This window comes from Puccinia triticina, chromosome 12A (genome assembly GCF_026914185.1).
Source record: "Puccinia triticina chromosome 12A, complete sequence".
Taxonomy (NCBI): domain Eukaryota; kingdom Fungi; phylum Basidiomycota; class Pucciniomycetes; order Pucciniales; family Pucciniaceae; genus Puccinia; species Puccinia triticina.
Genome location: NC_070569.1, coordinates 4,863,210 through 4,890,190, shown reverse-complemented (window position 1 = coordinate 4,890,190; position 26,981 = coordinate 4,863,210). Strand labels below are relative to the sequence as shown.

General features: G+C 46.1%; 6 protein-coding genes across 6 annotated transcripts; 3 read left to right on the top strand and 3 right to left on the bottom strand.

The window, feature by feature from the left end:
- Positions 1–5,208: 5,208 nt before the first annotated feature.
- On the top strand, positions 5,209–6,352 carry PtA15_12A470 (uncharacterized protein; the record flags this gene model as incomplete). The annotated part of the gene is made up of 3 exons (XM_053162082.1): positions 5,209–5,517; positions 5,589–5,850; positions 5,925–6,352. The coding sequence occupies 3 exons, from the start codon at positions 5,209–5,211 to the stop codon at positions 6,350–6,352; spliced, it is 999 nt and encodes a 332-aa protein (XP_053026035.1).
- Positions 6,353–10,031: 3,679 nt separating this feature from the next.
- On the bottom strand, positions 10,032–11,390 carry PtA15_12A469 (uncharacterized protein; the record flags this gene model as incomplete). The annotated part of the gene is made up of 7 exons (XM_053162080.1): positions 10,032–10,116; positions 10,215–10,400; positions 10,504–10,656; positions 10,757–10,891; positions 11,093–11,130; positions 11,209–11,289; positions 11,388–11,390. The coding sequence occupies 7 exons, from the start codon at positions 11,388–11,390 to the stop codon at positions 10,032–10,034; spliced, it is 681 nt and encodes a 226-aa protein (XP_053026034.1).
- A 567-nt stretch (positions 11,391–11,957) lies between these two features.
- On the top strand, positions 11,958–13,265 carry PtA15_12A468 (uncharacterized protein; the record flags this gene model as incomplete). Its single annotated transcript, XM_053162079.1, has 2 exons — positions 11,958–12,147; positions 12,232–13,265. 2 exons carry the CDS (start codon positions 11,958–11,960, stop codon positions 13,263–13,265), a joined length of 1,224 nt encoding a protein of 407 aa, XP_053026033.1.
- Positions 13,266–16,058: 2,793 nt separating this feature from the next.
- Positions 16,059–17,685, bottom strand: PtA15_12A467 (uncharacterized protein; the record flags this gene model as incomplete). Its single annotated transcript, XM_053162078.1, has 5 exons — positions 16,059–16,141; positions 16,224–16,889; positions 16,965–17,133; positions 17,210–17,591; positions 17,672–17,685. The coding sequence occupies 5 exons, from the start codon at positions 17,683–17,685 to the stop codon at positions 16,059–16,061; spliced, it is 1,314 nt and encodes a 437-aa protein (XP_053026032.1).
- Positions 17,686–18,553: 868 nt separating this feature from the next.
- PtA15_12A466 (uncharacterized protein) lies at positions 18,554–19,824 on the bottom strand (the record flags this gene model as incomplete). The annotated part of the gene is made up of 4 exons (XM_053162077.1): positions 18,554–18,898; positions 18,990–19,086; positions 19,612–19,668; positions 19,751–19,824. 4 exons carry the CDS (start codon positions 19,822–19,824, stop codon positions 18,554–18,556), a joined length of 573 nt encoding a protein of 190 aa, XP_053026031.1.
- Positions 19,825–24,748: 4,924 nt separating this feature from the next.
- Positions 24,749–25,515, top strand: PtA15_12A465 (uncharacterized protein; the record flags this gene model as incomplete). The annotated part of the gene is made up of 3 exons (XM_053162076.1): positions 24,749–24,997; positions 25,199–25,342; positions 25,447–25,515. The coding sequence occupies 3 exons, from the start codon at positions 24,749–24,751 to the stop codon at positions 25,513–25,515; spliced, it is 462 nt and encodes a 153-aa protein (XP_053026030.1).
- Positions 25,516–26,981: the final 1,466 nt, after the last annotated feature.

The following is a 26,981-nucleotide window of genomic DNA, read 5'->3' as shown; positions in this document are numbered from 1 at the left end:
AAAAATGCAAAATTGCTGAGAATAGAGATGTTACTTTCACACCCAGGCCATGTGGGTGTGAGTACCCACTTGCAAGAAAGGGTAGTTACGTTATGTTGCGTTATCCGCACGATTTTGGTAACGTAACTACCCCTGTTATCCGGCCCCCCCTGTTACTTTACTAGTAACGGGGACATTTCAGGCCCCGCGCGTAACGTAACGGGCCTCATTTTTGAGGCCCGTTATTGCATTATCCCCCGGATAACGCAATAACGGATCATTTAAGGCTTTTCTAGCCTCATTTTTTTCCCGTTTTCAGGGGCTCCACGCGCCTGGGTAACGCAACAAGCATAAAAAAAGGGCTTAATGTGGTGCGCTAAAGTAATCGCACCGCCTTTACGCGTAACGTGTAGATAACAACAAAAATTCTGTTACGTTACCGTTATCTACGCGTTACGCGTAGCGTAACTACCCTTTGTTGCCACTTGCCTTTTTGTCCAAATCCTGACATCTGCACTGCCAGCCTTTTTGGCCAAATCCTGAAATCTGCACATTTTGGTGGGTACCCGCTGGCCCAGATGGGTAACCACTAGTGGTTAGAGGGTACGTGCAACGGGTTCAAAGTTGCTATCTCTAACTTACAAGCTTCCAATCATGCAGAACTTGGCTGACACCATGGGAGTTTGCTTGGCACTTGCGTACAAGTGCCATCACACAATATTTTTTAAGAACCCTGTTAGATATATCCTGGAACTTGAGCCTCAATGTATGCTGAATTCATGATTAATTTATGTTTAACTTATGCTCAATTGAGCTGAAGGCACTTTGGAAAGGAGTTGAATTCAATTGAAAACCATCTCCAACTTGACTCTAGTTATTACTGGAACTATTTTAGAACACATTTTCAACTACCTTAGCAATATCAAATACTTGGCAGAAACAAGGTATTTACCACAGGAATAATATATTTCTAGAGCTGGCCCCTATCACCTGTTGGCGGGTACTTGGCACCCGCAGGCAGGTACCTGTGGAAGCTCACAGGTATCTGCCGGGTGCGGGTGCAGGTGTCCAGTCTGGGTCCAAATGCAGGCAGGTACCTGCGCACAAATTGCCATTCTGCACAGTTCTTCTTGCCCCTAGTGCCCATTGGCGGGTACTAGGTACCCGTGGAAGTACACAGGTAACAGCCAGTAGGTGCGGGTGTCCATTCTGGGTCAAAATCCAGGAAGGTACCTGCACCCGCTGCGGGTACCTGGGTGCAAAGTGCCAGCTCTGTATATTTCATTCTATCATGTGTTTATCATAAATCCCAAAAAGCTCGAGATATGTTAGTGGTGCACAGAAAGATACATGTGTAAGTTTGTGTGACACATTCTTTAGTTTCTGAATTTTTTCACAAAATATTTGAAGTTCCGGGAAAATTCCAGCGGAAAAAACCTCATATTAATCAGGAGTTGTGTATGAATTCAGAAAATATCCCCAAAATCATTTGCGTACATATGGCTGAACGTCATAAACAATTTTTGAAGGGTCCACCTAAGCCCCTGGCTCTGCATGAGCACTCAGGTTGGCATCACTTAGCTCAGTGAAGAAAAATGTGACACACCAGCACACATGTGTAAATTTGTGTGACACATTCTTCAGCTGCTAAATTTTGTCCCAAGGGAGTTAGAATTCTGGGACAAGTCCAGGGGAGCCTCAGATTACCCAGGGTTTATGAATGAATTCAGAAAATCTCCGTACTGATGGATGAAAATCAGATACAATTATTAAAGGATTCAGCTAATTCACCCCTGGGATTGCGGGGGACTCATCTTGGCATGATATGGCTGGTTGATGGTCTATGTGTCATACAAACGCGCGCGCGTACGTTTGTGTGACACAATTTGTCACAGAAACCCGCACAGGTTACATGGTTTTGTGACAGTTGGCCCCGCAGCGCCAAAGTCAAACCATAGTACCAGAGCAAAATCAGACCTCCCACTAGAGCTGACACTTTGCACCCGGGTACCTGCCTGAATTTTGACCCAGAATGGACACCGGCACCCGCTGACAGTTACCTGCATATTTCCATGGGTACCCACCCTCAGGTACCTAGTACCGGCCAATGGGCACTAGGGGCAAGCAGAGCTGTGCAGAATGGCAATTTGTGCGCAGGTACCTGCCTGCATTTGGACCCAGACTGGACACCCGCACCCGGCAGATACTTCCACGGGTACCTGCCCCGCCCCTGTACCGGCCAACAGGTACTAGGGATTAGCTCTACCTCCCACAGTATCACTACACTCCATCCAAATTTTTAACCATGTGTGATAGAAACAACTTAAAAAGAACTGGCAGCTTTTTGGTGTGTGCCCTGAAAATAAATACAAAAACCGTTTCAGAGAAACCCACTGGGTATGGGTTTCCAAAGAGGTCAAAAATCATGATGATTGAAATATGAGGAACTTTGGTCAAGCTTGAGGATCAAGTGAACCTTATCATTAGATTGGCCTGGTTTTCAGAATAGGTATGGCATACATTTTACACAGACATTGCACAACACATTTGGTATGATTCCAGCTCTTATAAAATTACTTTGTGGCAAACATGAAATTGCCTTCCAACCAGCATCTAAATGAGATCCAACCAAATCTATGACTGAGTTCAGAGATGGCACTTGCACACAAGTGCCGAGGAAACTCCCATGGTGTGAGTTGGTTGGAAATTACTTGGCCGGAGTGCGGAGGTGGAAGCGGTCAGAAACTGATTATTATGTTATTTAAATCTCAGTTCAAGCTGATATTTCTGAGATATTCTTATATCTACTATATAGCATTCTTCAAGCCATAACACTAGCAACAGTGTATATATTCTATACTAGGTTGCTGTAGGTGTTTACCTTCAGTAAAACAGAACCTTTTCATTCTCACTCCCAAGTGTCACAGGACATTCTGTCCGTGAAGTTCAGGTCAAGATGGCTCCAATGATCCTGGGTACCCAGTCAGGGGACTTGTTGGTGAATTGCTTCTGTACATTCCATACAAAATTCTGCCTGACCAACACAAGTGTGTGGGATCAGCCCAGGTGGCCTGCCAGTTTTTGTCATGCCTGCTCTTCAGCATCTTGGCACACAGAGCAGGGTCCTCTGGTACCACAATTACAATTTTTCCTTTTTTGTAAAGGATCACATCCACTGCTGAATATCTATCATGCTTCCCCATTGGAGTTTCTCATAATTCAATCTATTTGGTCAGTTGCTGGTCAAGTTGGGCCAATTCCCTAATTTTAGCCGCGATTTGAACATCTGACATGGCCTCCAGTGTCCTGCCATTGGCTGCTTCCATTGTGTCCAGTCCAATACCCAACACATTGACCTCAAACCAATGCTCCACATCATCTGTCTCGGTCGATTTGTCCTCAATTTGAGGACAAATCTAAGAAGTGATGGAGTTCAACCGTTTGTTTTCCAACTTTGAGGCTCAAACCAACAGTTGAACTCCACCACTTCTACAAACATCTGTTCTATGATGTTACTGGGCTTCAGAAATTGGCCAAAGGACAGCTTTTTTCCAGGGGCAGAGGCCAGGTCTAGTCTTTGGGAACAAGCATCTGGCTTGGTGGCCTGGCAGCCCGGGCAAAAGATGATCTCAAAGTGAAAGCAGCCCATTTTCTCTACTCAGCGCGCCTGGTGGTGGGTCAACTCCCTGGTGGTCATGAATCTTTCAAGGTTCCAGTGGTTGGTGTAGACAATGGTGGTCAGGTGTTGCATGTTTCCTTTCAGATAGTTCCACCAATCTTTAAAAGAGGCAACTAATGCCAAAATTTCCTTATCAAACACTTTGTAGTTCTTCTCTGCCTGCACAAGGGAGCATGATACATGCTTCACTGGGTGAAGCTCTCTTTCCTTCTCATAAAATTGGGATAGCACCATTCCAAGGACAAAGTAGGAGGAGTCACATTCAAGGTTCAATGGCTTGTAGGGGTTAAAAATTTTAAGGATTGGGGCACTGGTGAATGCAGTCTTTAGAGATTCAAATGCGTAGTTGTATTGGTCATCCCAGATGAAAGGGGTCTGTCATGGAGCAGCCTGGACTTTGGAAAAATGATTGATAAAGTGGCAATAGAAGTTGGAAAGCCCAATGAACCGCTGCAGCTCTGTAAAGTTCTGTGGGGAGGGCCACTAGTCCTTCACTGCTTTCACTTTAGCGCATTCTATTCTTATCATATTACAAGCAATCAGCAGTCCAACGTCTCAAGTGATAAAAAATACTACATAACACCAAAACAATAACAAGAAGCAGGCCTTCATTGTCTGTGAAGAAAATTGGGTGCATGTGAACAATAAAGCAGCTAAAGGGTAAGAAAGGCAAAATGGAGGGATTTCAGCCCAAATCCAAAAACACATCACACAGGAATTTTGACATAATGCATAATATGCCTTCACTGAGCTCTGCTGCTTGCTCCTGCTTCCTGCCTGTGCAGGTTTTGTTGCGGGGAACACAGGGATGAGAAACCTGAAGTTCATAGACTGAAATTCTTGTGTCACTTGTGAGTGAGAATGATAAGGTTCTGATTCACTGAGAGAGAAAATGCCAGCATTAATCTGGCATAGACTAGCTAAACAATTACCCGTGTTTTGATTGAAGCATACTACACATTATATGCATTTGGCTAGCTCAACAGTTTGCCAGTCTGTTGGGTTGGGCCAACATTACAAATTTCCACCAACAGCCAAGTCAAACCTGACCCTTATAGGAGTGTGCCCATTGTATAGGAATGTGGGATCCATAAATATCCGCGGATATTCAGATGTCCGACCATATCCGTATGTTTGGGAACCTCGGATCCTGGCGTGATCCGCGGTCCTTTACCGGATATCCCGGATTGTCTACCGGATATCTCGCACGGGAAATCTGGCTAAGGGTTGAGGTGAGTGTCAGTTTAATGCTCTCCTGGCGAGGCTGATGCCATAGACGACTCATATATGCCATAAGCCTCGCTAGCACCGAGGGATTCTGGGTGCTTGAAGTTGGGGGTGTTGTTAGCGAAAATAAATTGGGCGGCAATGGATGCACATTAAAAATGCTTGAGGATCTCGTCTGCTGTCGCCTGGCACGAAGTCAATATGGCCGTCGAGGGACCAGGGTGACGAGCTCCGCGCTGGAGTTCAAGTTCCAGGTGTCCAACTTGGTTCATGTTTATCGAGTCCTTTAGGCATCCTCATTAGCCTCATTACTTGTTCATGTCATGCCTTTTTTCTTCTGGTTGATGATATGCGCCAACTTGTTCTATCTGATTTATGCTAGTTTGAATGCTGGTAGCCTCCTTAATAGAACCCAAGAATTCTTATCGACGGCATCGAGCTTGAGCTTCGATGACAGCGGTCACCGGCACGGGTCAAAGCGACCCATCCTGCGACGCCGACAGCTTCCGGGAACTGTTCAGACAGTCACCGCCACCGTTACGCTGACGGTGACCAACAACGTCGTCCCATCAACCTCGCCGGCCGGTTTGCCCGCAACATCCACTGTGGCTTTACCGCTGGCGACGAATTCCGTGAGCCTTGCTTAAAATCTCTGAGCGCTTGTCTGTTTTCTCTTGCTCGCCTAGGCTGACAGCCGTCCCAGCTGTCCGAAACACTCAGCCCTCAGGCTCCAATATTCGTCACTGCCACCAGCGAAGGCCTTTCTCCTTCGACCCTTCCTCCTAACAGTCTCGCCTCCTCCGTCATCTCCTCAAGCGCCGCCCTCCCAACAGCATTCGATCCTTCGTCCTCCACCTCATCCATCATAGACCTAGTTCCTACAAGCACTCTCTTTCCCCCGGATAACCCTTCATCAACATCAGACTCGAGTAGTCAAAGTAACCCATTGGCTTCGACAAATCCAAGTAGGTGATTTTCTCCTTACCTCCATCAATTTCAATGCTTTCTCTCAGACAAAAGAGCTGAGAGATTTTTGAAGGCTCTAGATCGAATAGCTCTGGACAAGCTAACAGCAGCGATTCCGCGAGAGAGGAAAGCGAGGATACGAGAGGCCTCAATCGGCTGTTGGTTCCGTTCATCATCATATCGGTAGTCTGTACCCTGGGACTAGTCGCTGGCTTCCTCTTCTACCTCTCGCCATACATGAAAGAAGCGCGCCTTCGTCAACACGCCAGGAGCGGCTCGATCTTTGAGGATTATTCGGCTAGCGCTCGCACCTTCGAGCCCAATCCAACCGGCGCCTTGAATTACCAACGTAGCTTGTCTCGCAAACGTAACAGACGCGCTCACCTCGTCGAGGCCTCCGGCTTGCCTACTAAGATTCCTAGGCCCAAGACAAAGAGTTTAGATGGCGGTCTCTGGCTTCCTCAGACGTCTGCTGGACCAGGTTTAACCCGACCAGCTTGATTGAAAATCTTGTAACAGTAAATATGTAAATAAATAGATAGCTTATCTACTGATATTTGGGCCTTCTTCTCCTGCTACTCTATAACATCTTATATTCCCTCAGGATACTCAAACTAAATGTAGGCTTATTGCACACACACAAAGATCGTTGGTTTTGTTGAAATTCTCGCAAAGAAAAAGGTGGGGATTGTCAGATAAAATTGAGGGTGCTCAAACCAATCTTGACTGTGGTTTGTGATTTGTGACAAGTATGTATTGAAGAATCATTTAAGCTCTATTTTGGGGATACTCAATATGTAAATGCTTCTCAATCATTTACAATGACTGAATTATCAGGTCCCTGTGAGTAGCCTGAGTTGCTAGGTAAGTTTTTTGTGAGTGTCTGTTCAAATTCTGATATAGTTCAGCTGCAAGTCCTCTAACTTTTGAAACAAATCATTGTCAAATTCAACAAGACTAGGTAAATTGTGGCTGCACCGCAGAAAATTTCATACATAGCTCAAAAATGTTCTAAAACACCTCAACTCCATTATCAAACAATTTCCCTACCAAAATCAAAACAAAACACATTGAAATGCAAAGAATCTTTTTATTCTATGAAACCAAATGTTTTGAACATATGCTAGATAAAAAATGTAGATAAGTTACAATTTCATCTAGTTTGAAAATTTCTTGTCACTTGTGTTCTTGTGTGTAGTCAAATAGTCCAACTTTCATTCCAATTGGCTGCCAATTGAAAAGACAGACTTATCCTGTTTGGGAAAGTATTGGCTTAAGGTTGGAGAGTCATGGCAAGATTTTGGTGAATTGAGAATCATTTGGTTGATGCTCTGCTCTTGTGGGCTGGTGTATGTACTCCAATGATGGCCAAGACGGTGGGAAACATTCAGGGCTAGGATCTCAGGGAGCACTGGTTCCGGCTCCTTAACAGGCTGTGAGAAGCTCCTGATCCCCATTGAATTGAATGGTAAGACGGGCCACTCCAGCCTTGGTGGCCAAGGGGAGGGGGGGGGGGGCAGGTTTTGTATTGATGGAACTATCAATGTGTTCCTTGTAAAGGCTAAAGCCCTAAGGCAAAATAAGGAATCTTGGCAGAAACTCCGCTCCCTGATTATGGGCTTGGTCACTACTTGCAATTCCCAATCTGGATTTCCTTGGGCCTAGGGGAGCCACCAGAAAAAGGCTGGTAAGTTGCTGAAGACAATGGCTTATTGGGGGCAATAATTGGGATTTGATGCTCTGATTCCAAAGATGCAGTATGCTAGGTCGGCGGGGTTTTCCGGTACGGAGCTGAATGAGACTGTTGGGACAAAGAGCCAAGGGCTATTTGGGGATGGTAGACAAGCATGCACTAGATACAAGCCTCTGAATTGAGGCTCAACCAGTCTCTGACGGCCCAATTGCTATCATTCAAGCGTGAACAGAGACATCAACGGACAAAATTGGTTGAACTTTGAGACACTTTTTGAACAAAACAATTGCTGCAGCAAACATTAAATTTGATGATAGGACGCCAAGTGTGATTCCCCACAATATACCCTTGGAATGATGGGTACAAGACTGTTCCACAGCCTCTGGGTATTGCAAAGTTACCAGAGAAGTAGAGTTCATGAGCAAGCTCTGCTGAGTGGGTGAGGTTTGGACTGACAAGGGAGAGGCTGAGCCAAGGATAACTCTGAGTCTTTGGTATTTTGATTTCATGGTACTGGATATGTGCAAGTAGATGAAGTGTTGAAAAAATTATTTTTAAGTGGATCAAGCAATTGTCCTGTTAAAATGACCAATGTTGGGTGGCAACCTTCCAGGCACCCAGTGAATCCTGAGGTCTCTGCTTTGTAATCTCCTCAATGATCTACCTAAGGACTAATGCACTGCTGAGTTCCGAGTAGCAGCAAATGAAATCATGGCGCAATCAAAGGATAATTCACACACCAACTTGGCCGTTTGTATGGATTTGTTGTAGTTGGTATATAATGTTTTGTGAACAACTTGCAATCACCAGTACTTCAGGCAAAGATCAAATTGGTTAGAGCAATAAATTGACAATTGCAACAGGGCAAGCTTCATCCTATTGTTCTTGGTGGTGCATTAAAGAGTCAGTCCAGAAAAAAAAAGATAAAAATTGCCAATAGTAGTAAGAGGACATGATACATTGGGACTGACTGTTATGTAGCAAAGCAGAAGTACAAATTGGGAATGAGAACAATGGGGTTGGCTGAGGTTGTTGGGTATAAAAGGAGGAGATATTGCAGTCAAGTCACCTCAGGTTGCAGAGTTTCAGACTCATTAAGCTGCCTTGGGGAGGGGGAAATTATGCCATTTTTTTCCAGAAAGTAGCAAATCTCTGTATTTCCAGAAAGTGACAAATCTCTGTAGGATATTCTGAGCCTATCTAAGATCTCCATTCAAGACTGAGACTTTTGTCTCCAAGTCAACCACTGCTCTGGAGCTTCCAGGTGGACTGGTGAGGCTTATATTGCACCTGCGTAATGCAGATACCTGCCACCTTTCATCAGGTATCCCTGGCAAGGGTTTACACAAATTCCTGTGCCCCTTCCAAGTCATCTTCAGTGAGGTTCCACAGAGAGTCCACTATCTTGATCTTGAAAACCATGAAATGTCTTGAGGTACAAAGCACTCACTATATTGAGGTGGAGCAGAACTTACATAAACTGAATCTTGAAACCGTGAGGGCAAAATAGCGCACCACAATTCGCAAATCCCTTTAAGGTTCATTAGTAGCAATATCTACGTGTAAATTCAGAAAATAGTGCCACAGTAAAATATAAGTGTTACTCCTAGAGTTTATTCCATGGAGGGCAGCCCTTCAAGCTGACAAGCACCCTTGTGGTGTGTCATTATCCATGACATCCTACCCACCTCTAGTACCACCAGTATCCGCTAGCGGGTACCATGTCCAGGTCCATATGTCCAAAATTGGACAAATTTGCAGGGGGTAACCGTACCTGTTGCGGGTACCCGGGCACAAATGGCCATCTCTAGACAGGACCTCGGAAACCCCTGATATAGGTGTGTAAGTTAGGTATCTGATTTTTTTTGCAGTTTTTTTCCAAAAAGGTTACACACATAATTGACATGCATGGAGGACTTCCTGTGAACTTTGAATAAGGGCCTGTACCATTGGCATAGGGCATGAAAATTGAAATTTTCCAAATTTATTTGCCTCAAAATTTCTTGGGACAAAAACTGAGCCTGGCCAAAATGTAGGCTTGAGCCCAAATGTGAAGAATTTCAACATTTGAACCCTCCACTAGTTTTCAGTTTTTGTGCACAGGGCAAAAAAAGTTGAAATTTTTCAAAATTGAGGCCCATGGTACAGGCCCTAAATCTGGAATTTCAGATTTCGCAGGGAAATCTGACATCTGGAACTCTGGATCACTTTGTGGAGCTTTGGGGACCTAGATTTCCCTGCAAAATCTAAAATCTGTTGGCTCAGATCTGACTTTCCAGATTGACAGGAAGTGCTCCAATTGGTTTTAAAACCCAAAAAGGTACACGCCTTTCAAATGCAGTGACCCCAGAGATGAATGTAGCTCCTCACCAAGCTTGCTGATACCCCCGAAATGGTCACGAGGCTGGCCATCTCGGTTTTGACTCAGGCACAATGATCAATCAGAATCCAGAAGATCGATTCTACAAGTTCGTATCCACTCTCATCTTATTTAGACGAGGTGGAACCTGAAGCGTTGTCCTTATAGCTGATGATGACATTAAACACTTGGCATGATTTTATTTTACACAAACTGCACATGATCGATGATTGAAGTAAAATGGGCAGGTGTTTGTTTGTTTTTTTGTTGGTGGAGAGGTATCAAAACGAGTGTAGAGAAGACGGATGTACGAGTTGCAGGATCCGTCGATAGAAATACGCAAGAACAAGTAAGTTAGTATTCCTGACGGTGCGAAGAGTGAGGATAAGTAAATGAAAAACTCAACCTGAGTTAAGTAAGATTCAGCAACGATTCTAGCACGGGCGTTCAAGCTTAACTTCATCTCGCTGATTTCTCTATCAACATCTTCCATGAATCTGCGACAAACCAAATAGAAAAGAATAGCGGGGATTGCACCAGTGAGTCATCAATCAAAATGGGTAGCCTCACTGATATAGGCAAGCATAGAAAGTACTGAACTGGATAATGAAGTCAACTACTTTCAATCGGATCATCGATTCTATGTTACGCGACGTGATCAAAAAACTGATATCGAATGATTTGATTGGTTTTCTCCTCAAGATAATGAAGTTTTCAGCTCGAAGACTTAGAAATCTTGTCACTCCTCTTGCGCTGTGATGGAATATCAATCACACAGGTAGTCACAACGTGAAAACAAAAGGTTCGATGAGAATTGAATTAAAAGGATGTGTTGATCAAATGGAGAACATACAGGATTTGTTCAATGTCATCTGCTTGTTTGATTTTGATGCTTAGTCTCACCGAATTAATTGATGGTTCGATTAAGACGTATTCGGACGGAGTTCTGGAGATGTACAGGGGAGTCAAAAGCACTTCGGGTGTTTTCCTAGTTCACAGAAACAATCGTCAAATCAGGCATCTTTGCTCGTTTGCTTGTTGGTGCGTTGTTTGGTGGTCGATTGGATCTCCCTGGAAGTGAGGAAGCAATATCGACGAAGGGATAGCATATCCATCTTTGATCGAATGGGATCGGTTCTAGGTTTCGTGATTGGTCGAGGTAAATCAAGCAATTAGATCAAAAACTAACCCAGCTTCGATTTCTGGTCGATTATGCCTCTCAACGACCTACAATTCGTTCCACGTCAAACAAAAGTTGAGGCCACACAAGAAATGCGAAAAGGGAACAAAAACAAGTGGACCTACTTGTGAAGCAAAGTCTTCTAATGTCAGCGCCGCCGTCAAAGTGGCTCTGACACAGGCCAGGTAAGGCCTCAAAGTATTAGACTAAGGCCGATCAGCAGGCGTCCATCAGAATGTCCGAAACAAAATGGGAGGTCAGCACATCTTCCCATCGCGAAAGATATGGATTATTTTGCACTAACCATTTCTGTAAGGGAAGCGGTGGCTTTATCGGCTGGGAGTTGCCTGCGGGCGTCGTCGCTGAGTGGTGCAACTTGCAGGCAAATTCACAGAAGTAAGTTTAAGTGGAGCTCACACACCGGGTGAACCGGGCAAGCCCCCCTCGGCCTTGGCACCCCCGATCGGGGACGACGTCATCACATCCACCACAACAGACCACAACCCGATACTGTATCGTCGTGGAAAGTTGCCCCCCACATGGCCCCGACGCTCCTTCGATTTTCCCGAAAGAAGACATCCTATGACTGTTTTGCCATAGAAGTGTCCCCCTGTGTCCACATTGGGGCAGTCCGATGATGAGGGCTTTACCGTAAGTTACCGTCAAAGTTGCCGTAAACTTTTTTATCTGAAGTTTGAAGTCGTACAGATTTGCATAACAAGCATGTGGGGCTCATGGAGGAGCAAGACTAGGTGCGCATGGAACTGTTATTTTTTTTTGTATTTAAATATGTATCTAGAATTAGCCTCAAGGCGATTCATAGAAATGAGGTTCTTTAGGGGCGCACGGCCAAATTCGAGAACCTACCTGTACGATGAAGGGCGCATTGGAGATGATGGTCCTGCGAAGGGCATTTCAGCATTCCACCACCATCGGCCGGCAGTCCTTCAACACGACCACGACCACCTACTCTCTCAGCAGGACGAGTCCCTGGAGCAGAACGCCGGTCGACTATCATCGATATAGCTCCCGAGCATTGGACCCGACATCCTCAATCGATCAACGTCAGTTGCTTCTTTTTGTATCTTTACCTGTCTTGCTTCTTAAATTTAGCGACTGATACGCTTGAACTTGATCCGTTTCGGCAGATGAGACGACTCATGCAGACCGGCCAGCAGTTGCGGACAAAAAGAAGTCGAGTCTAGTGACGTTCAAGACGCTCAAGGAACTATATCGAAAGGAGATCCCGATCACCATGCTCACCGCATACGATTTCGCGACGGCCAGGATGGTAGGAATGGCGACGAGCCCATCGGAAAGCGAGGAGAAAGGGCCGAGTAGCGAGCTTCCGGGCGGTATAGACATCTGTCTGGCTGGGGACTCGTTGGCTAACGTCTGTCTCGGATACCAATCCACGACCGAGCTTGGGGTGGACGAGTTTGTCTACCATCTCCAAGCGATCCGCAGAGGCTTAGACAGTCTCAAGACCGAGCCCAACTATCGGATCCCGCTGTTCATCGCCGACCTGCCCTTCGGGACATACGAGGCGAGCGTCGAGCAAGGCATCCGAACGGCCACCCGGCTCGTCCAAGCCGCCAGAGTGGATGGACTCAAGATCGAAGGCGGGAAGGAGCTTGGACCGCTGATCGAGCGATTGACTGGCTTTGGGATCCCCGTCATCGGCCATATCGGCCTCACCCCTCAACGGGCCAGCAGTCTCGGCGGCTTCAAAGTCCAAGGCCACGACTGTCCCTCCAAGGCCCGGGAGATCATCGCCGATGCGCTCCACCTCGAGCGCGTAGGCTGCGTCGGAATCGTGATCGAAGCCGTGCCCGTCGAGCTGATTAGTCATCTCAAGAAGCTCCTCAAGGTCCCCTTGATCGGCATCGGTGCCGGCCCCGAGACTGACGGACAGGTCTTGGTGACCAGCGACCTCATCGGCTCACTCGCCTCACATTCTCCTCAACTCAAGAACATCAAACCAAAATTCGTCCCAAACTTCTCCTCCTCCGTCAGGCTCGATAAGCACTCCCTCAATCCAGTTTTCGACGTCTCGCTTCAGATCATTCGATCCTACATCCACCTCGTTCGTACTCGTCAATTCCCCAAGATCGGCTCGCATACTTATAGCATGAAATCAGACGTCCTACAAACTTTAAACCAACGCGGTTGGTCTTCTTAATTAGCCAGGCACTAGCACCGTCGGCTCACTTTTAATCGTTTTCTCTGGAGTCCTCAGTGACGCTGCGTCCCCGGGCCGGTAGCGCCGCTCCTATCCAGTGAGCCTCGATGGCTTTAGCGCTCTACATGCAGAATTAATCACTCGCAGCAATATATGTTCTCTTTTTATCATTCCCTCGCATATAGATGATTTCTTTTTTTTTCAAAAAATAGTGATTTGTTTAAATTTAAATTTGGAAAATTCTTTACAACATCGGATCAGCAATAGAATTCGTCCCCTTTCCATCTATGGAAAACCATTTTTGATTCACCTGCGTAATTTACAACTCGTTTGGCATTTTCTATGAGGTGTGAGTAAGTGGTATGCGTAAAGAATATATGAATGGGACTTCATGGCTAAAAGCATAAGTACCTCATATGTATGTATTGTTTCTTAGGGCAGAAGAATTGAGGGGGTGTTGCGGCTGAAGATGAGAGAGAAAAGACTCAAGATGGTTTGAGTGATGGTTGGAGCCTGGGGAGAAAAGCTGAAGGCAATATTGCTCAGATCGAGCCTATTAATCTCCTCCAGGACAACCTCGCATATCCCGCCTTGAGCCGTCGCAATGTTACCAGGCCGTCTGTACAAAGAAGACCTTTGCTCCCACGGAGTTCTCGCCAAGGGGGCAAGGGGAGGACTGCAACCTTGGTCACTTCCGTTGAGTCCATGAACAACGGTATCCTTGCTGCGCCCAGTAACTTCCCATGAGCCTAGCCCTCTCCGAAGCGGTGCCAATAGGTGCTGACTGTACCAACTTGTCAACATTAGCATCCAGGTCCCAGACCTTTTTGGGCTCATAATTCTCCAAATTTTATCGCATAGTATCTGGGTTGGAGCAAACCTTTTAACAGAAAAACAAAGTCTCAAGTTTTGCAGTGTTGAAGTTCTTCAATACATTCATCACTAATGTTCAAGGGTGTCGGAAATTGCAATGGACGTTTGATGTCTTGTGGGAGGGCGGCAAAGCCTTAGAAGCATGAATTGAGGAATCAGTTTCAAAGAGAAAATTCAAAATTAGTGACATTGGCACATACCTGTAAATTCCTGTTCATCTTCTGCTGAGAAAGCCTTTACTTTGGCTGCTTTCACAAGGGGCTGGCTTCCTCCCAGGAGTCCTGGGTCCTGCCAGGACCCACACTTGATTGCTTGGACAATGTTCTTGCTTTTCTTGGATAACCTGCAGAGGAAGGTGAAATTTAGAATACAAACTGTGTTCTTGTTAATGCTGAGAATAAAATCATGAAGAGCAGAACAGTATCCCTTCAAGAATTGGCCAAACAGTCAAGCCACTATCTTCAATCTGTTTAAACTCTCTTGTTTGTCATCACAATGATAAGGAGCAATGGCATCCAAGAATAGAAATCTATTTTTATTGTAAGCCCAAAAATACCATGCAAACTCCAAAGACAGAAGATCTTGTAATTATCAAGATTTAATTGATGCAAAAAATTCTGCATATCACAACCTGAAAATGAAACTGATTTATTGCAATATCACAAGCACATGATATGAGGTGAACTGATTTTGGATAACTTGCCCTCTAATTCTGCCATCATTTGAGTGTGGCTTTGTGTCAAATCCCTTCACATGTTGCTTCCAACACCGCAATGACACAAACATCTTATACCATGTATAAGAACTCAATGCGCCCTTGGCTGGCACCCATGCCTTTGATGTGGCCTTTGGCTGTTGCTGACAGCACCACTGAACAAGTTACTGATTTCAACAAGAATCTTTCAAGCAATGAGGAATGATCACTGCATGATTCCAGTTAGGCCTCAATACAAAGATCACACGCAAATTCCAGTGCACTGTGTACAATCCCGTCAAACCATACATCCCAAAATGTTTTTTCAATGAGATTTTCTGCACAATTGGAAAAGCAAAAGATGACACTTGCTGATTGAGTAAAGCTACCAACAAGGCCAAGTCATTGTTGCTTGGATGTGAGCTGTATGCAAAAATAGAGTGGCCTGCATTGTTGGAAACAAACCACTTGTTGTCCAGATGGGTCATGATTCTTCAAATTCTGGAACCCTTTAATTACTTCTCACAAGTTCTTACTTGTCTTGGGCCCCTCCTCATGGTACACCTACTTTGTTGAAGACACTCAACCAAAATAAACGTATTTCTCTTTTATGTTCAAGCTGGGTTGATGAACTCAACTTTGAATTTAATTGTCCAAAGGTGCTTGCCACCAGCGGAGGTTTTGAAGTAGATCACAGAGTGTAGCAAAGGGGAGGAAGACGATAAGTAGAAGAAACGGAGACGAAGGGCAAAGGTGGGAAGGAAGAGCAGCTCACAAAGAAGACCGGTCGTTTATCGGCCCGGTCGGATTGTCTTGCCAGACTCGAGCTTGCAACTCCTCGGCCAAGACCGCTCGATCGAGACACAGTGACCTGCACCGGTGGAGGAGGATAGTATGTAGCTCAAAAAGCCTCAAATCGCTTCAGGCTTCTATGTAGCCGGGTTGAGCTTATTTCCAAGCAGTGAAGAGCTCGATGTCACCGCCTTGTGGGGCAACGTCTCAAGCCGATCATGAGGAGAAAAAGAGTTTAACAAAATTGGCATCATGGTATATTTGCATAATCCTCCTGAACGGAACATGGATTTGGGAACGATTTTTGGGTTATGTCTTAGGGGGAGCTCGAGGGATTGGAAAGATGGGAAGTACATCAGATGTGTGGTATGCAAAAATGGACATATTTTGAAAATGCTTCTCGGTGCAACGGGGAATGGAAGTGGCTATGACCATCACTTGATGGCTAGTAATTTCACCTCGAAGGTCAACACCGAGTTGGGCGGGATGTCCGGGGGTGCTCCGCTCTTGCCGTAAGCTAAATTGGGATAAAAGTGCAGATGGACAAAACGTCAGTAATGTAGAGTGTTGTGAAAGTGTGATGAAAAAAAGAGACTGACCAAGGTTGGCAGGGACGATCAGTTTGCGCTCGCCACCCAACTTCATTCCCTTGACACCTTCGTCCCATCCTTTGATGACTTCACCGCGACCGAGTTTGAAGTTGAATGGCTTGCCTTTGGTGTTCGAGTCGAAGACCTTGCCGTTATTAAGTTTACCGATGTAACGCATCGAGACTGATTGGCCGGCTTTAGCATCGGCGCCCTGGCCGACTTTGGTGTCGATGATCTTCAGGCCCGAGGGGAGGGTGACGGGCGCAGGAGTGGCGGGCTTGGCGGCCTCTTTGGGTGCGGGGGACTTCTTGGGGTCAGCCGCTTTGGCTTCCCCGCTGGTCTCCTTGGCCCCAGCCGCCTCGGTCTGCTGGGCTTTCTTGAGTTTCTTGCGCTGCGCTTTGGATAGCTTGGGTTGGCCGTCCATTGTGGTGTCGGCCGTGCTGTCGGCCATCGAGACATCCGCGTCGGTTGCTGTGTCTTCGAGAGGTCTCTTGTTTGGTCGCTTCTCTTCCGTGGGCTTGTTTGACTTGGCTCCGTTTTTGGCGGGAGCTGCAGTGATGCTCTTGACTGCCTTGGTTTGCTTGGAGGCTGGCTCGTCATCGTCTTCGAGCTCCTCGATTCTGGGACCGTCGCCGTCTTCCTCGTCAGTGGAGATTTCGTTTAGATACATGTCATCTGGAATATGGCCGAAGGTAGACAAAGTCAAGATCAGTGTGGCTGAACAAATGGGAATAACACACGAGGGCTTACCTAGTTCATCCTCTGAGTCCTCGTCACTATCGAAATCAGAGGGGGGCTCGTCAGGAGAGTCGGGCATGTAACGACCTAGGAGATGGATTTCGTATTCCTGGCTACCAGAGATCAAAAAGCGGTATTGGTCGTGGGGCGCAAGGTACAGTTCGGTCTTGATTTGTAGAACCTGAGGGATAAAGTAGATAGTGTCACTTGGATCAGAAGAGGTCAGAGAGATTCCCAGAACGGAAATGTGTACACACATTGGGAGTAAAAGAGCCAACAACGACTTCTTTGGCTTCAATGTCGATGTCGGCGAAATCCGAATCATCATCATCGTCGTCATCAGCGTCGGCCGCATCGTCACTGGCATTGGGTTCTTGTCCCTTCTTGGCTTGCTTCTTGTCAAGCTTGGCAGGGGTTGACTTGGCGGAAGCGACGTTTTCTTTGTCGTCCTCATCATCGTTCTCACCTTCGATGACGGGTCCTTCGTATTGCAGCTTAAGGACAGTCACAAAAGGCGCGATTGTGTTCGCGTTGGCAGCCTTCTTGTTGGTGGCGATGGGGCAAACCGCAATGTTGGTAATCAGAGTGCTCTCATCGCAAAGATAGAGTAGAGGCTTGTCAGGCTTGACGACCGCAGAGCTGGCAAGGACGGAGGAGGAATCAGTGTCAGCTTTGAAGGGCTAGCAGAGGATGAAAATGAGAGCAGATTGATCGCTTACAATAATGTGGACATGCTGATAATACTTCTTGTTTCTGGGGAATCGGGGTGTGGTTTGCTGGGGGATGATATGGTCAGGAGGCACGGGTTCTTAGAATGTTTTCCGGAGACGCGTCTCGCGGGGGTCCAGCGGCAGGCTTGTGGGTGCGCCAGCCTCAAGCCGAGTGACATGCACAGTTGGGTTAGGTTTCGGCGACCTAACCCCCCTCCACCTGGCGTATGTACCCCCCTGTGGAATGTCCTCTTCATCCCCTTCGCAGAGAAAAAATCAGACCAAGAGGCACAGTTGAGCTGTGTACCTACCAAGGCAGGAAATCCTCCACTTGGTGAGCGACGTCCTATGTAAATATCTTCCCAATTTTGGTTAAGAACCATAATACCCCAGCTTTCTGGGGCGCGTTACGCGCATGTCCACTCACGCGCCAACTTTCCCTCGATTAGTTAGTCACATCTTGGATCAGTGCCCTTCGACCAAATGGTCAAGACCGTGGTTGGCCGTGGTCAGCGAGGCTCCAACTCAACCAGAGTTGGCTTCAAAGTGCTGAAGCAGCTGTCTAAGTGCGAACTTCGAGCAGCTCATTATGCAGATGCAGTTCAGACCCTTTCAAGGGCCTTATAATCACCCCTTGCCAAAGCTACACATCTATTTCAGCCGTGTCAAAAGGCATCTGACGCACGCGAAGAGACAAGAAATCGACGTATTTCAATTGGCACCACACACGCTCAGCAAGGAGCAAGTATAGATTTCCATCGAAAGGGGAATCAAACGTATTTCATTACTACCAAGTATGGAGGAAAAAGTGAGGAGAGTTTGAGCTGACAAGCATGGGTTGGTAAGTTTTTTTTTTGAGGTGGGTTAAGATTTTAGCGATTGACAGGTGATTCAGGCGTCTCTGGGTGAACGACTGATGGCACGTTCGCTCTTGACTACTGGCTCGTCGTGGGCAGGACGTGAGTGATGGTAGTCATCTCTGTCGTCCTTGTGGTCCTTGGGACGTTCACTCGGCAACCTGTCTCTATCATCAACCTTGTCAAGAGGGGTGGGGCTACGTCTGGGAGGTAACGGGCTACGACTACGGCGAGAAGTGCGACTATGGTAGGGACTAGGAGAGCGACGACTGCTACGCGCTCGGTAGGGGGAGGGGGATCTGTAAGAGCGACGAGGGTAGACAGGAGAGCGGTCACGACGCTCATAACGCCAAGAAGACGACGGGGCATTTTTCGCCCACTTTGGTCAGGTTGGGGAGAGGAGACACGCCAAGTCAGTGGTCATACGGTGGCAGAAAGAAGAGCAAGTGATCGAGTGAGAGGGTGCTTACCTGTACGTTCAACGTGTCGCCATCAAGACGACGGCCGTGCATCTCATAATACGCATCGGCCGCGTCTCTCTCATCCTCAAATTCAACAAAAGCATACCTGGAGAGGCATCCCCCCACATATGAAGCAAGATGGATGACAGGGCAGCGAGGGGAGGAGAGATGGCGCGGGGCGAAGGAAGAGAAGAAACAAACGAGTTCGTAAGTGTTGACGTTCTTGTCGGGCCAAGGGAGCAGGGGCACTCGTCCGTGGTGGAGGGTGTGAAGAACGAAAACGATCGATCGCAGGGAGAGGGGACGATGAGATCGCTCGAAGGGAGAACGAAGGGAGATGGATCGTTGATAACGATTCGAGATCAGAGGCCTCGGCTTCCGACGTGATCAGATCATAGTGACTGCGGGGGTAAGCCATTTTTTTTGCTGGAGACGACATGGAGGGTGACGATGATACGACGTAGATGAACGGGAGTCCGTCTGGGTAACGACAGGTAGGTAGTGTGGGCAGACACAGATGATGCCGTGGAGCCGAACGGAGGCGGCGCTCGGAGGTGGTTGGGAAGGGGTTTGCAGTCGAAAGCTGGAGATGACAGGATATGAAGGGGCGGTACGATCGATTCCGACTTACGATTTAGCAGTCGAGCTTTTGGCGGCTGGGATGTCGCATCTGACCAGACGTCCATAGCTGTGAAAAGTGAAGGGAAGGCGGAGGCTAGTGAGTGAGGATGTCGGTTGCGGGGGCGAGGGGAGGTATGGATGAGACTGACCGTTCAAATTCGTAGGCGAGTTCCTTTGCTCTCAAGGAGCCGAAGCCAGCAACAAAGAGCGTGGTCTTGCCCATTTTGAATTCTGAGTGATGCGGAGAGGGAGAGAGAAATCAAACGGTTGTTGGTCTCGCTTAGCAAGAGGTTCGTTGACCGTTCAACTGGGCGAGGAGGGGTTGGGAGAGAGAAGACTCGTCCGTACAGTTTGAGAAGATGGTCAGGCTGTCAAGCGGGGGAAACGCTTCGTTTTTCTGGGTTTCAGAGCGAAGAGTGCTGGGGAGCAGGCGGGCGAAGGGCGATGGTTTATATAGGCCAGACCCCCAAAACACCCGAGCCCCCCATGCTGCTGACCACTCCGCAGCCAGCCAGCCCGCGAGCCTGTGACATGTTTGCTCTGTCGATCGATCCGCAGCCGGCAGATCGCCCAGACCAGGGCTTGGAAAGTTCCATCTGATTCATCATGACGCGTCCCCTTCTCGGACCAAGTTCCCCTTTGTGATCCAAACTGAACACAACACAACAAATTGCCTTTGTCGAACCCACTGAACCACACGCGCACATTGGCGATGCATGTTTACAGACAGCCTACCGAGCCTGATCTCATCAACCATCTCAGACAAAGGTTGTAAAGTACACCCCCAAGCATGCAAGATGAAGAAGCTACAGCCAGTACATGATCTCCCCTCTCCGGTGTTGAGGCCCGGAAAAAGGCCGGGACAACGCGTGTACATAGCCACTTGGCCTGGCCCCAACGTGCCCCCAGACTGCAGCAGCTTGTAGTGATCAATATCCGAATACCGCTTGTCGACGCCTTTTATGAACTTTGTCCCTTTCAAAGACTTGTAGATATCCGCCCTTTCTAAGAATCAAGATGCGGTTCGGAGAAATGGCACATGTACTTATTTATGTACAGCCTGCCATTTTCACCCGCTGAATTCAAACTGACCAGTGCAGGAAGTTAATGCAAATAGATTCATCCACAATAAAGGGATTCTATGTTTATGAATCTATAGACTATATAAGCCAAAATTGCAGTTTATGTTTTTATGTAAAAAAATTCTGATGTGATTTTGAAGACCATAAGTTTTCCTAGTTATTTGAACTTGCCAAAGCCCGCCTAATAAATTTAACGCTGAGAGGGACCTGACGGGTATATCTACCGTGGAACTAAGGCTCCAATGATTCTGACACCAGTTCAACAGCAGAGCGGAGAATAGCAGCCAGCTCATGTGGCCCAGGGCTGCGGGAACTCCCAAATATCTCAATTCCCCAAAAAATATTACAGCAGCAAAATAAACTTGAATGTTTCTTTTTGTTCTTAGACTCATTTTGACCAAGAAAACAGGATTAGGGTGCCCTTTTTGTTTCAAGTCAAGGGTTAGTGTACTGAAGTATGACCCAAGATTTTTAAAATACAAAAAGAACTATATGGTATGTAGAAAAAAAACATTGCAATAGGGGGGTTCACAATAGGTTAAAAATAAAACTTTAGAGACAATTTTAAGGCCTTAATTATGAACAATTTTTCAAAAAATGAAGAAATTGCTCTGATCTTCAGGGACATCCAATCCTGTACATCTTGCCATATTTTTAAAAATTTGTTGATAAAGGCCTTAAAATTGACTCTAACCTGTTATTTTTATTGTATTGTGAACCCCCCTAATGTGTTTCTTGTTATTCTGAAATAATTCAAATTGTGGTGGTGGTTAATGTATCAATCCCGTTGGACAGTCCAACAGTCACCCAGCATGGAATTGTGTATGGGCTCAAGTGATGAAAATATTATGCAAAATTGAGGAGCTAAAATTTGTAAAACAGGAACTTGAGAGTGCATCCTATGGACAGTGAGTTATACGTCAAATTAACTCATTGATGAGTGTCCTCCTTATGACAAGTACAAACAGATCAAAAAAAGGGGAAGGGCTTAAAAAAATCAGATAAATTTCTGCGAGAGAAACATGTTATTGAACGCAGGCAGTGATTTGGCAATGACACTGCACTCAGCGCGCCTCAGATGGTCCAAGTACCATTCTATGCTGCAGGCTGGCCTGGATGGTCAATTGCCCGCAGAAAATTAAGCTCAAGTATTTCCCTCCACATCAGATGGGTGATGTGGTATTACTGCATATCAGCAAACCCACATAGTGTTGAATTCTTGGCTGAAATTCATTAGACAGCACTCAGCGCGGCGAGTACCTTGCAGCAAATGTCTAGGTTTATCATCAAACCAAACCTAATTGGATGCCTTGTTCTAGTATTGCCTTGTCATTCCCCTTCTTACTCATCAATGTGTCTCATCACCAAACCTTCTTCATCTCCTATCCAACAATCAATCACTATTCCAACAAACTCAAGATCAAGACGACTCTCTCCTCGGCCCTCTCAGCTTGGCTTTCTTCTTTCTTGTTCAGAAAAGCCTTAACTCTGGACAGCCTTTGTGGCTTCCAACTTGGTGAGAAATGAATCCACATTTCCTAGTCACTCATCCTCTTGGCTTCACTCCTCAGTTCCTGGTCAATAACACTAACCTTCCATCTTGTTTCATCAGTCATCAGTCTTGGATCATTGTCACTTTGTTCCTTTCCCCAATACTCTTTATTACCTATATTATAGGGTTTATTTTTCCTGATGTTTCTGTCAACTTCTCTCACAAGTCCACTAATCCTCCTCACTTCCATCTCAGTCTCTGGCCCAATCTCTCCAGCCTCATCAACATTATTTTGTCCATCATTTTCTATTAACAGTTGCTCAGGGTTTGTTTTAGGGATGGCACTTTGTACCCGGGTACCCACATGGGTGCGGGTACCTGGACAGAATTTCACTAAAATCAGACACCCGCACCTGCACCTGCACCCGCAAAGTGGGTACCCGGGTGCAAGATGCAAGTACGCGCGGCCCGCAGGTACAATTGGGTCCCAAGACCTGATTGGGTCCAAAGACCCATGGACCCATCAATTGGGTCCAAATACCCATGAATTAGGTCTGAAGACCCATTGATAGGGTCCCGAGACCCATTGGTTGGGCCTGAAGACCCATTGATTGTGAGATCCAATGATTGGGTCCCAAGACCCATTGATTAGGTCCAACTGTTAGCGCAACAGTCAGACAGGCGGGTACCTGCGCCGGGTACCCGGGTACCCTTTATCTTCTCTTTCATCCAATCTTTCTCATTGTTCTTACCTTCTGTTTTAGTCTCTGGTTTTGGTTCTTAAAGATAAAAGTCACAGTTCTAACATATAGGCTGTATCCTTTTTTTGGGCTCACAATACATCTCAACTTCAAGGCAGTTTTTACATCACAATTACTTTCAAGGCATGAGGATACAAGTTTGATGGGATAAATGGTAACATGTATAAATAGATGCTGATTCTAATTTTGCCAGAGGCTGTGAAGAAATCAGATGGGTATGTGGTGATATGTGGGTCAGAAGTACTTTTTAGACATTTTGCTGGAGTCTGGACAGCCTCAAGCCAAATGTAGGTCATTAGGCACAAGTGTGTTGGAATTTCACTGGTCACCGCTCTCCCTTTTCCTTTTATGGTATTCAAAATTGCATAAGATTTTTTTACATAAAACAATCATAAACTGCAATTTTGGCTGGGAGATGTCACTTTAAGTTTTATGCACGCTGACATCTCCCAGCCAAAATGGGCTTTATGATTTTATGTAAACAGTGGCATATGCAATTTTGAATACCATATTTTTACCATTTCACAAACATGTCATCTCCTTTATGCATTTATTCCTTTTTTCATTGTGTTCTCTAACTTGTGCCAACAACTTGAACACCTTGTATGTAGTCTATTTAAAACCAAACAGACTACATAGGAATTAAAAACATAATTCTTGACCACCTGTTCCCGTGTGCGCACTTCAGCCCACTCACTGTCTTATCTGCAAAGGCACATTGGCCCCTTTGAGTACATCATATTGGTCCTCTTCAGACTTTGTCTGTTATATAGTATTGGTCAAGCCAATCTCTTTTTCCTTTTGTCCACTCCTCCCACCTCCGGATTTAATTTTAACAAAGTGCCCCCCCCAAAAAAAAGCAGGAGGATTCTCACGCCCTGTGAGCACGGGGAGGGACTTGTGTTAAGTTTGAGAACTGATGAGGTACTCTGGAAGAGTATCCTGTCACTGTGTTAACTGATGTTTTGTTCTCATGGGAATGTCACTGCAACTGAGTACCACTCAGTTATTTTTTCACTCAGCATTTTATTAGAAGGTCACCTGCAGGAAATAAACAAGCATGACACACATTAGCCCTATTCATATTAGGGGGGTTCAAAATCAAATTTTACAAAACTTCAGAGCCAAATTTGAGGCCTTGATGAAAGTTTCAAAATTGTGGTAAAATGCACAACAGCAAGTGGTACTGATCAATGAACCCAACTTCAAATTTAAAAAAAAAAATTGTTCATAAGCACCTTAAAACTTGTCCTAAAGTTTTGTACATTTCAATTATGAATCCCCCTATTAGGAATTTTAATTTTATTTTCATGGCACATAGAAATTTTTATGTAAAATTTATGCTAACTCATTCAGTTAAATTTCAGAATACTCAAAAACACCTGAATCTTGATGTGAAACTGGTGTATACAATTGTATCCATAAACCTGTTAAAGTTATAATTACAGTTCCCAATGTCAAGTTTGAACAGAGCTGATAGTCTCACCATCCAAGATAGGTTAAATCTAAGCTATGTACTCAAGCCTTTCAACACTTATTTCTTGGAAGCCTGAATGTTTTTCTTTGCACCACAAAGCACCATCATCAGACATGTCAGCAGCTAATGCTATCAATGATGGAATGGTGCAGGGCATCAAGTGATGAGAAAAATGCCCTTGTGTTAAAGTCTCTTGACCAAGATGGCATTGTGATTCCCAGTGGGGGTATGTAGACAAGATTGATGGGGCATCTTCTGGCTGTCTGAGCACTTACAGACCCAGATATCCGGGTCCGACCCGCCAGCTCCTCCGGAGTGCGGACCCGCGGCCGCCCATGGGCCAGCCCGCGCCGCTTTTGGCCGCCCGAGCCCAAAAGCTCCGGCCCCCGGAACGAACCCGACCGGGGACGGTTGAGCGAATGGGCCCCCGTATTACTTTGAGTGGCGGACTGCTCCGGAAAGGTCTGAGGCTCACCCACATTCGCACTGAGCACTCAACCACTCGACCGATATACACCGTCTCTCCTCGCTCCCCAAACAACGAACGAACGAACGATGGGTGGAGGACATCATGGATTCCGTCAGTCCCGACTCTCCCTCCGCTCCCTCTCTCCCTCCCCCCCCTCTCTCTCTCTCTCGCTGACGATTGTTTTGCTACGATCGGCGGGCTTGCAGAGGCTTTAAAAGTGCGTCTTCAGCTCTCTATCCCCGCCTCCTAGAAGTCACCTTAGGCACCATCAAAATAAGCCCGATACCAACGGATGCAAAACTTGGTGTTTGTGTAGAAAAACGTGCACGTCGACCGGTATGCGGCGATGCGAGACGGGGTGATGAAGACGTACGAATGGACGCCCCGGAATGCGCGCAACACGCTCCTCATCTTGGGGCTCATCCCATTTGGATTGCTGTACATCGGCGTCGTCGATTCCGTTGAGTCCCCATTCCCTCCCATTTTCGCAACCCTTGACTCTGACTTGTGTTATTTGTTTGTTTGGTACTCCTCAACGGCGACGGTGATGGTGATGGGCTGTAGAATAAATGGGACTTGGCAGGAAAAAGAAAAGATGAATCATTATACAAATATCCCAGCTCTGACTCGTAATCCCATCCACACCTCTTCCCCCTTGTTTCTCTTCCTCGCCTTTCTTCATCTTGCCAAAACAAAATCCACACTTCAACCCTTACCTAGTATCCCGCGTGGGATATCCGGTAGATAATCCGGGATATCTCTCGAGGGACCGCGGATCAAGCCAGATATCTGAAACCTGAGGTTCCAAAACCTGCGGAGATGGGCGGATATTTCTGGATCTGAAGCGGGGCTCTTCTGGATGCAGAGGCTCAGCGGAATAGACACGCGCGCAACCGAACTTGTGAAGTCCCTCTTCTGCGGGGGGGCGGGCAGCCCTGGTCGCGGAAGGAGGGACTTGCGCAAGTTGTTGGCCAGTTTTGGCGTAGCCGACTTTTGGACGGCTGCACCTCCTGTACATCCATCTCACTGTAGGCAAAAAGTTGGGTTGGAGATAGAGGAGAATGGTGCGGACCTCCTCATCCAATTTTCAAAGGAAAATATTGAAAATTGGACCAGCAGGAATTTTTGGAAGATCACAAAAATCTGAGGCCCTGTTTGGCAGTGTGATTATTACGCAATAAATCATCTTGCCATGTCCCCCTACATTGTGTAAGACACTACTTTTCCGCCTGATCTTTTGGAAGTAAACTGCCAAGCCTTATGAAGGTTTACTTTCAAAAGATTATCCTAAAAAGACATGTTTTACCATATGTAATGTAGCATGTTTCCTATTATTACGCTGCGTAATATGACACTGCCAAACAGGGCCTGAAAATCTGACTCTTTAAGATTGAACTGAAGTGGATTCTTTGCTTTTCAATTAGCATTCCTCCTTCATAAAATTCCTCCAAACTTTTTCTATTTACCATCCTGGGATGACAGTCCTGTCCTCTATTGATTACATAAGGAATGGTTTGGTTTAAAGAAAAAAAAAAAAAACAAAGTCATGTTGGACTAAAATTGGCTTGTAAAAAATCCTACACATACAATTTTTGAAAAATTCAAAATCCTTCTTGATGGGGATGAAGACCCCCATCTGGGGCACACCAAGCCCAACATTGTTATCCACTGGGTGTGTGTGTATTTTGCATGATTTTTACAAAGAAAAGGACCTCAGAAGCCCAACTGTGACAGGCAAGCATGCATGTTTTAGACACAAGCCTCTCCCGCACTTCATGCATTCAACAGAGAGGCTATACAAGCTCACCAACATCCCAGCAACCTGTGCCAACAATGCCTGTTTGTCTTCAGAAAGACGGTGTAAGACTCAAAAGTGGTAATGAAACCCTTTTGCTGAATTTTGAAGGGTATGATCAACGGTGAAACAGATGCAATACAATGTGATATTGCACATTTATTGGTATTGCATTGTTGGGGCAATGCACCATATTGCTAATCTGCTGTATTGCATTGCAAAACCAATGCATTGCTTGATTGATACAGCGGGTGAGAAAACCTTGCATCACATTGTAGAGACAATGCGATGCGATGCAACCAAT